Raw genomic sequence first — 10057 nt, 5'->3', positions numbered from 1 at the left:
CCAACAGTATTGTGATACGATATGTTATGAAGTGATATGTGTAAGGCATACACGGGTTATATTATATGACTGTTGTGATTTATGATATGTTATGATATGTAGAGAATGAAAACTGTTATTATGGAAGCATGGAAACGCTATGATATAACATATGTATGTAATATGAATAATATGATATGATTGGCATGCAAAACGACGAACTAACATGAAATACAATCCCGATATACGTATGAAAAATATGATAAATGATATGATAAAATGACAAAATGATATCGAAATGACACGATAAGCCATAGAGAATGCTTGCACTGGAAAAAAGGGACCTAGGAGGTGTGCAAACCAACTGGTGGGTCCACACTCGTATGTTTGGACGGTGTGTAGGAAAATTAAGTACATCATGGTCATGGTTCATAGATTATGGTAACTATCTTTCTTCTTTAGGGAAGCCATTTTATGACATTATTTTCTCATTCGAATAAATATTTATATATACGGTTACAAGTGAATTACGCATATATGTTGATGAAAGTGATTACTTACTTTCAAAAGGATGATTCCAAATAAAAATATTTTCATTCCATTCGTACTCTATAAGTTATCATAAATAAATCACATTTTAAATAATGGTTGAAATATGTATCCAATTTCTAAATCTACCACCAAACGAATATAATTCATATTTTATTGAATCTCTTATTTTTAAATATTCAACCAAACGTAATTATATAATCCTTCTATTTTTCTCTCGTCCTTTTACCTAGAAAATTTGGACATACTTCCCGGTCAAAAATATATATTTTTTTACAATTCTCTCATTGTCTACTAACAAGAGTTCGAACGATAAGAATCATATTAAATAATTGACTTTGATTAATTAAATAATTTGATGTTCATATAACCTATGACTTGACCACCTAATTATAGAACTCGACGTAAATTTATTAGTCACGTTCAACTTACTATTCAATTAATTTCTCGTTCAAGAAGAAGAATAAAATAAGGAGTATTATTATTTTTCTAAAAAAAAAACTCTCAATACCTAACTAAGTGGAGTCAAATACTTTAAATAATTACTCAATTTTTTTTATAAAAAAAAATATAATCTAAGGAGACTAATACAAACCCAGGAATTAAAATATAATGGTATAAAAAATTAAGTAATAAAATGAGATAAATAAACTTTATATGAAAAGAAAGAGACCAAAAATTAAAATGGGTTGAAAATATTTTAATAATAGAAGACGGAAAAAGGAAAGAAGAACGTACTTTAAGGATTAAACACAAAAAGGGGGAAAAAAAAAATAATAAAGGACCATTTAAAAAAGGGAGGAAATATAAAATAACAAAAAGTTAGGGGTTGATATGAAATTTAAAAAAAAATAAACAGAGGACTGAATATAAAAAGTATCCAAAATATTTTAAAACTAAAACTAGAGATGGTACGTGTCGTGGTTGGCTTTCCCGTCCCGATTCATGCTTCTTGTTTTATTTTTTATTCGAGTGAAATTTTCTATTTATTTTTATAGAGATTGAGTTGATAATTTTAAGCGAGAATTTGAAGATTAAATTCTTTATAGAGGTTTTTTTTTTTAAAAAAAATAATTATTTTAATGTTTTTATTTTTTAATATAATTTTTATTAAAAAATTGTAAAAAAAATCTTAATATATAAATAAATAAATATATATATATATATGATCAAATTTTTATAATACATAGTAACTTATAACAAGTAAAAAAATTTACATCCTAATTTTAAAATTAACTTATTTTTAATTTAGTAAAAAAAGAGAAATGAGAAATATATTTTTATCTCTGACTTGTTTATCTAACAGAAAAGAAAAAACGTTCTTCACCCTTTCCTTCCTTCTTTGCCTAAATGAATAATTTTTGCCTAAATGAATAATTTTCACTCCATCCATCTAAATGAATAAACAGACGTCTCTCATTAAAATGAAAAATAATTTAATTAAGACAGTTTTAGTAGACATAAAAAAGTCAAAAAGGAAAATTTTTATTAGCCGAAAACTAAGAAATAACAGAAAAGAAAATAAAAAATAAATTTTTAAAAATAAAAATTCGAGTCAATTTGCGACATTTTTTTTTTGTCACATCAAACTCAACCCGTTACAACCTAATTCTGTTTTATCATACTTTTAAGATTATTACAAAAATTAAGAATATTTGATGTTTGTGGCCGATATTAATCTTGTGAATATTTAATATTTAAACTTTAGAGATTTTAGTTATAAGCATATTATGTATGGTGTATATATAAGATTTTTTTAATATACAAAAAAATTAATCTGACAACCGAACTACGAAAGGGAATTCTATTCGAATTGCTCAAGTCATCAACTCAATTCTAAGAAAATTTACCAACCCAACCTAATTTGTATACATTTCGGAGTTGCTCGAGTCACCAACTCAGGTTTAAAAAATTTTACCAACCCAACCCGTAAACCCTTCAAACTTACTCGAGTCACCAACTCAAATGTAAAAAAATTTTAGTAACCCAACCCAACTCGTATACCGACTAAAAAAAACTAAAAGAATGAAAACATTGGGCAAGGGGGAGAGATTGAATTACGTAGACAAAGGTACAGCCCCATTTTAAAATTTCCTACTTTATAAAGCCAACAGTACTTCCATTTTACTCCGTCAAACCTTAATTTTACTTTCCTTTCGGCGCTTTCAAAAAAAAAAACAAAAAACAAAAAACAAAAAATTCGTGTCAATTCAAATCTAAAATATTTCCCGTTTGAATTTCAAATCAAACGTCTTAATTCTCCAACCATTTTCCTTGTTTCATTTACATTCAAATTACATATAAAAACCCCCAACATTTCCTCTTTCCATCCTCAACCCCAACCTCCCTCCCACCATGATGAACCGCATGTCCGCCGTCGCCAACATTACGCCAAGGCAGTTTCTAGCTCATCTTGGCAACAACCACATGCCTATCGTCAAGCCCTGCGACGTCTTCATAAACCACAGAGGCGTCGACACCAAGAAGACAGTGGCGGCGTTGCTGTACGACAGGCTCGTCCGAATGAACCTCCGCCCGTTTCTAGACTACAAGAATTTGAAGCCTGGAGAGAAGCTGTTCGATGAAATTCATGGCGCCATTAGACACTGCAAAGTTGGTGTGGCTGTGTTCTCGCCTCGCTATTGTGAGTCTTACTTTTGCCTCCATGAGTTGGCCATGATCATCGAGTCCAACAAGAAGCTTATTCCCATCTTTTGTGATATCAAACCGTCTGAGCTTCGTATTGAGGATGACAATGATTATGAAATAGATGAGCTTAGGCGGTTCAATTGGGCTCTCCAACAAGCTAAGCAGTTTGAGTGCCTCAAATTTAATTCCTTTAAAGAGTAAGATTAATATTTTTCATATATATTATAGTATTTAATTTTATTTAATTTAATTTATTTCTCTATGTTTTTTTAGGACATTACCAGAAGTTGTGACGAAGATATCAAATGTTGTGATCAGAAATTTGGCAAACTAAATGTAGAGCAACATCTAACACTTTCTTATTATTCTTTTGTATAACATCCTGCCAAACAAAATGTACCATGATGTATAATAACAATAATAATAATAATAAAAAATTTAAATTTTTGGTGTATTTTTTTTTGTTTCAATTGGATCCAATCTAACCTTAAACTTGAAATAGATATGATATGTTTTGACTCATTACATATGGTTGGATGATGAAAGTCCCACGTGGGCTAATTTAGGAAATAATCATGGGTTTATGAACAAAATAATACTTTCTTCATTGGTATGAGGTCTTTTGGGGAAGCCCAAAGCAAAACTACGAGAACTTATGCTCAAAGTGAACAATCACATACCATTGTGGAGAGTCGTGTTCGTCTAATATGGTATCAGAGCCCTGCCGGACTCCAAAAGAAAAAAGAGTCAAGCCTCCTTGAAGGTAGTAAAAAATGACTTAAGACTTCAAAGGAGTGGAGCCTTGATTGAGGGGAGGCGTCACATCGGCTAATTTTTTAGGGAATGATTTAATAAGTAGAATTAAAACGTCGCTACCCTGAAAAATTACCAAAATACCCCCACTTTTTATTAAGACGGTTGAAAAATTACCAAAATACCCCCACTTTTTATTAAGACGGTTAAGGATATAAGGGTCAAATGCTAAGTGCATGGTGTGAAGAAATAATATAGAGATTATTTTGAAAGTTTGGTGATTATATTTATATTTGTATGATTAATTAAAGCTTAGGTGATTAAGCATGCAGTCGTTTGGTCCTATATTCTCTTATTAAATCTGTGATATTATTCTAATCTTCTAGCGTTAAGATGCAATTTACATGTTAATTTAAGTGATGAGTTTAATTAATAATTTAAACATTAAATTTAATTTTAAAAAATATGGAGGACAATAGGAACTCAATTTGTTAAACTATCTCATTCCTAGGATATTTACAAAATTGAATTTATGGATAATAAAATTTAAAAAATATTTTATTCAAATAGAATTTATAATTTAAAATGGGTGACAATACAATTGTGATGCCCAAATTAGAAAAAATAAATAAATTAAAAATGAAATTGAGGAAAAGAGATTAAAGAAAAGTGAACTTAGGGGCAAAATGGTAGTTTCACATTTTATTTAAATTAAAAAAGAGGAAATTCTGGAATTTCTAATGAAAGTCGGTTAATTGGAGGATTTAGCCGTTAGTTGAAGGGAGATTTAAGGAAAATTGAAAGAAAATCGAGTTGAAACTCATTTCTTAATTTAATTTAATTTTGAAGTTTCCACCCAAAATTTGTGAAATTACGGTGAAATTAGGGCATCGTCAATTATAAAAGTTTTTAATTCTAAACTATATCAAAAACTCAACTCTAAAATTTTTATATTTGTAATTAAAAACTTTTCTAACGGTCACCGAAAGGCTGAGTTGAAATTCGATTAAAATAAACGTAAAATAATGAAAAGAAAATAAAAATGGAAGTGGAGGATGTCCACGGGGCGGGCGGATACATGAGAGTCTTTCTCATGTATGTCATATATCTATATTTCGTAGGTACTCGAGGAGCAACCTAATTTGCCCCAACTCATGGACTCATCTTAAGCCAAGGAACGCTCTCATCTTATATTGAATCACTCGGGGGTTAGCTGAAAAAATCTTAATAAGCCCTACATAACACCCGTATCGGATAGGGAGCAACTTCCGTGCCTACCAACTATCATATTTTTGCATGGTCCCTTGCTCTCATCCGCTCAAGTCTACAATTAAAAGATCTAACATAGCATTATATATCTTTGGTAAGACAAGATTCAACTCTATGATTATACCAACTTGTAATGGTCCGAATGTGGACTCCCATTAATCGTACAATGTTTGGGTTTGATTCTATTGGCTAGTGATGATATTTTAATACATTGAGGCTCAGCTCCACGGTGACTCAGAGAATTATGTCGATGGTGTGACAGTTGGGGAAGGGAGAGAGGAGCGTGATTATGACAATTCATTAGCCCTCGATCGAGTCGGCTTTTCTAAATGTTCCATAAGGTATTATTGCCCCTAGATGTTTATTGGTTGGATTAAGTATCTATATATGATGTCTCAGTTGGAAGCTGATGATATCCGATTCATGTCCCAACTTTCCTGCAGCAAAGGACATAGGTCTCCATGGGAAAGCCACATCCATTGTCAGGTGGCCATGCTTATTGTATATCGTCTAATTGCTTTAATCACGATTGGTCTGACTTCAGTAGGCTTAATTTAATTTGTACATGATTTAGTTCTTGTACGATTTATTAGTGGTACTAAAGCGTTGTACTTGAAGTACTATTTGCTTCGGTTATAATGTTATTTATTTGGTTACTTTTTACTTCGGTTATTGATTTTGGTGTGCTTTAATTGAGAGTCAAAACTAACCATTGTAACGATCAGTAAGTAAAAAACTAAAAGGTGGAAAAAAGAAATTAAACTAGAATAATGAAAATTACTCTTTCCACGCGTTTTCCTCCTGCTAGTCAACTTACATAAATCTTACCATTCCAAAATTCTATTTATCATGTGGCTAAACGTCTCCAGAAATCTCTGTTTGAAGGGAGTGGAGAGATTACTCCTTCGGCCAAGGATAGAGATTATATCTCGATCCTAACTCCTATTCAATGTATAACAATAAATAAGAGTATTAATTTGATCATTTAATTTATAACTATTTTAATTAATATCTTATTTATTTTAGTTTGTTTTTTTTATATTAATATTCTAACTGAATCATCAATTTGTCTTGGAGGTTGAGGATATCTAAATTGGATTGAGTTTGTGTGTCACATTAAATTTCCTCAGTAACATTTTAGTGAGACTTTGTAATGCGAGTGAAGTATTCATTGGTAAACACTTAGATTATTAGTGATTAGTTGCTATCGGTGGATGTAAGGGAATTTCTTTTCTCGGAACCACATAAATCTGTTTCTTTGTTTAAATTCGGTTCATGGGGGTTGGGAGTACATTCAATCTTACTTCTTTTATTGGTACAACAATTAGTATCATAGTCCTCTAGTTATAGCATTTGAGCGCCCAACAAAATATATATATATATAGTAAGCGAGAAATATTAGGAATATCACAATGGATCATAGAGTATAATTTTGTATTAAAGTTTTAAATATGAATGTGATAAATTAAAAATTGGTATGGTTATTTACATGAAATTAAAAGTTGAAGCAAGAAGTTGATGGGCTTAATTTCAGGAAAGAAAAGCTGGAGATTAGTTACGTTTAGAAACACAGATCCACACGATTAAATCAAGAATTTCATTCATTCCATCGTTCTTCTCCCTATATAAATACACAAAACAAGGCTGCTAATTGCTTCTTCGCTTACATGCACCACTCAACATCAGAATGGCAGAGCTAGACATCGAATCCCACACAAACCCCACCATTAACACCACAGATTCTTCGGAAGCCGCTGCCTTTTTCCGCAAAGAAAACCGCCCACTCACGTTAAAGGTACCAATCTTTCTTCAATATGATAATCTTTATTCACTTTCTTTAATGGATTTTCCATATTTATTCACTTTCTTTAATGGATTTTCTTTTTCTTGCAGTTCCACAACGTCATATACAAGATCAAATCCAAGAAATCAAATTTGGAAGAGAAAACAATCTTGAAAGGTATAAGCGGAGTGGTTCGACCAGGGGAGATGTTAGCCATGATGGGTCCATCGGGGTCTGGAAAAACCACTCTTCTCACAGCCATTGGAGGCCGCTTGGGTGGGCGTCTCGAAGGAACCATTTCTTATAACAATAAACCCTTCTCCAATCAAATTAAACGCAACATTGGCTTTGTAACCCAAGATGACATTCTTCTTCCCCATTTGACCGTCACTGAAACCCTTGTTTTCACTGCGCTTTTAAGGCTTCCAAATGCCTTGACCAAGCACCAGAAATTGGCTCACGCAGAGGCTGTCCTGTCCCAGCTTGGTCTCATTAAGTGCAAGAACAGCGTCGTGGGTGACCAAAGACTAAGAGGGGTTTCTGGGGGAGAGAGGAAAAGGGTCAGCATTGGCCAAGAAATGCTCATAAACCCTAGTCTTCTGTTTCTTGACGAACCCACTTCGGGTCTTGACTCCACCACGGCTCAGAGGATCGTTTCCACTCTCTGGGAGCTCGCTCATAATGGTGGGAAGACTGTGGTTATGACCATTCATCAGCCTTCCAGCCGCCTTTTCTATATGTTTCATAAGATCTTGTTGTTGTCCGAAGGCAACACGATGTATTTTGGGAAAGGATCCGAAGCCATGGATTATTTCTCCACTCTTGGCTACTCTGTTTCTGTGCCTATGAACCCTTCTGATTTCTTGTTGGATCTTGCTAATGGTATGCCATTTTTTTCTTTCATTTGCTTAAAGAATTGTGGTTTTGGAGTGTTCTTGACAGAGTTAGCCGCAGGTTTGTCAATGAATGATCCGGAAGAGGAGGCCACCATGATTAAGGAGAAGCTTGTTTCATGTTACAAGAACAGTGACATGGCTGAAAACTTGGAGTTAGAGGTAAAAGAAAGTGATGAACATTTGGATGAAGATGCCACAATAAACAAGAGATTTGAGCGATGGTCTACCACTTGGTGGCAACAATTCTGTGTTCTCTTGAACAGAGGAATTAAGGAAAGAAAGCATGAATCCTTTTCTGGGCTCAAGATTGCCCAAGTTTTAGCTGTGGCTTTCATCAGTGGGCTGTTATGGTGGCAATCTGATGATGCCCATTTACAAGACAAGGTTTCAAATCCCTCTTCATTCATTTCTTTAAGCACACACAAAAACACCAACAAAACATTTAAAACATTTAGTTAGTTCTTGTATTGAATGAGATCATGTTAAGGCAACCTTGTACTTGTAGATTGGATTGTTCTACTTCTCCTCAAGCTTCTGGGGTTTCTTCCCTCTTTTGCAAGCTATCAGCACCTTTCCAAGAGAAAGAATGATACTCGAAAAGGAGAGATCTTCAGGAATGTACCGCCTCTCGTCTTACTTCATTTCAAGAACCATAAGCGACCTCCCAATGGAGCTCATCCTTCCCACCGTCTTCATCCTCATAATCTACGGGATGGCAGGGTTGAAACGAACCGTGACGAGTTTCTTTTCGACCCTATTTTATCAGCTCCTGAGTGTTTTAGTGTCCCAAGGGTTTGGTCTGGCGGTTGGCGCGCTTGTTTTGGACCAAACTTCAGCTACCACACTTGGATCAGTTATCATGCTTTGTTTCCTTCTAACATCGGGCTATTTTGTTCAGCATGTGCCGGGGTTTATTGCTTGGACCAAGTACATTTCTATTGGTACTTATACTTATAAGCTTTTGCTGATATCTCAATACAAAGCTACTGATACTTATCTATGTCCGGGCCATGGAGTGGGGGTGTGTGAAGTTGGAGAGTTCCCTGCAATTAAGCAAATGGGTCTTCATGGGAAAACCACTGCTATTTTGGCTTTGATGGCTATGCTCGTTGGATATCGTCTTGTTGCTTATATTGCTTTGATGAGGATTGGTGTAACTAAGAAGGAATAGCTTTTATGCGTAACGGATGAATTTGTTTTGAAATCTTTGATATTGTTATGGTTAATCTTTGATGTTCATAGGGATAGTGATAGTTCAGTGTATATCAGGACACTTAGTTTGTTCATTCTTTCCTTTGGCTATCTAATTATATATTGATGGTAGAATATGTAACCAAAGTTTTTTATTTTTCTTTTCGTTTTGATATTCGTTCGATGCATGTCGTGTTAACTTTTGACTCGAACGAACGTTATGAAGCTATGTTGTTGTTGAATATAGGATGATACGATAGTAGGGAACATGAAGCCCAATCTTTAAAAAATTTATGCAACAAGATGATATCCAACAAGCCTAGTAACCAAAGCCAAAGCAGTAGTGACTTTTCCATGATGACCCACTTGCTTAATTGCAGGGGACTCTTCTAACTTCATGTAGCTCCCTTCATTGCCTGAACATAGATAAATATCAGTAGCTTCGTATTGAGATATTACAAAAGCCGGTAAGTATTAAGTATCAATAGAAATGTACTTAGTCCAAGCAATAAACATTGATACCTACCGAACAAAATAGCTTGATGTTGGAAGGAAACAAACCATGATGACTGGTCCAAGTGTAGTGGCTGAAGTTTGGTTCAAGGGTGCCAACAGCTTGACCAAACACTTGGGACACTCGGGAGCTGAGGAACCAAACACTTGGGACACGCAGGAGCTGAGGAACAAGGGTGCCAACAGCTTGACCAAACATTTGGCTCACTCAGGAGCTGAGGAAATAGAGTCGATAAGAAACTCGCCACAATTTGTTTCAACCCTACCATCCTATAGATTATGACGATGAATACGGTGGGAAGGAAGAGCTCCATTGGGAGGTTGCTTATGGTTCTTGAGATGAAGTAGGATGAGAGGCGGTACATTTATGAGGATCTTTCCTTTTCAAGTATCATTCTTTTTCTTGGGAAGGTGGTGGTAGCTCGCTTCAGAAGGAAGGAACCCCAAAAGTTCGGTGAAAGGTAGAAGAGTCGGT

At 34.3% G+C, this 10057-nt stretch overlaps 2 protein-coding genes across 2 annotated transcripts; both read left to right on the top strand.

The window, feature by feature from the left end:
- Positions 1-2887: 2887 nt before the first annotated feature.
- On the top strand, positions 2888-3520 carry LOC111435930 (TIR domain-containing protein-like). The gene is made up of 2 exons (XM_023073540.1): positions 2888-3374; positions 3451-3520. Exons 1-2 carry the CDS (start codon positions 2896-2898, stop codon positions 3509-3511), a joined length of 540 nt encoding a protein of 179 aa, XP_022929308.1. The 5' UTR covers positions 2888-2895; the 3' UTR covers positions 3512-3520.
- A 3338-nt stretch (positions 3521-6858) lies between these two features.
- On the top strand, positions 6859-9159 carry LOC111435925 (ABC transporter G family member 9). The gene is made up of 4 exons (XM_023073533.1): positions 6859-6994; positions 7093-7864; positions 7937-8262; positions 8384-9159. The coding sequence occupies exons 1-4, from the start codon at positions 6887-6889 to the stop codon at positions 9047-9049; spliced, it is 1872 nt and encodes a 623-aa protein (XP_022929301.1). The 5' UTR covers positions 6859-6886; the 3' UTR covers positions 9050-9159.
- The last annotated feature ends 898 nt before the right edge of the window (positions 9160-10057 follow it).

Source organism: Cucurbita moschata, unplaced genomic scaffold, assembly GCF_002738365.1.
Source record: "Cucurbita moschata cultivar Rifu unplaced genomic scaffold, Cmos_1.0 Cmo_Scf00051, whole genome shotgun sequence".
NCBI classification, from domain to species: domain Eukaryota; kingdom Viridiplantae; phylum Streptophyta; class Magnoliopsida; order Cucurbitales; family Cucurbitaceae; genus Cucurbita; species Cucurbita moschata.
This window is presented reverse-complemented; position numbering and strand designations above follow the sequence as displayed.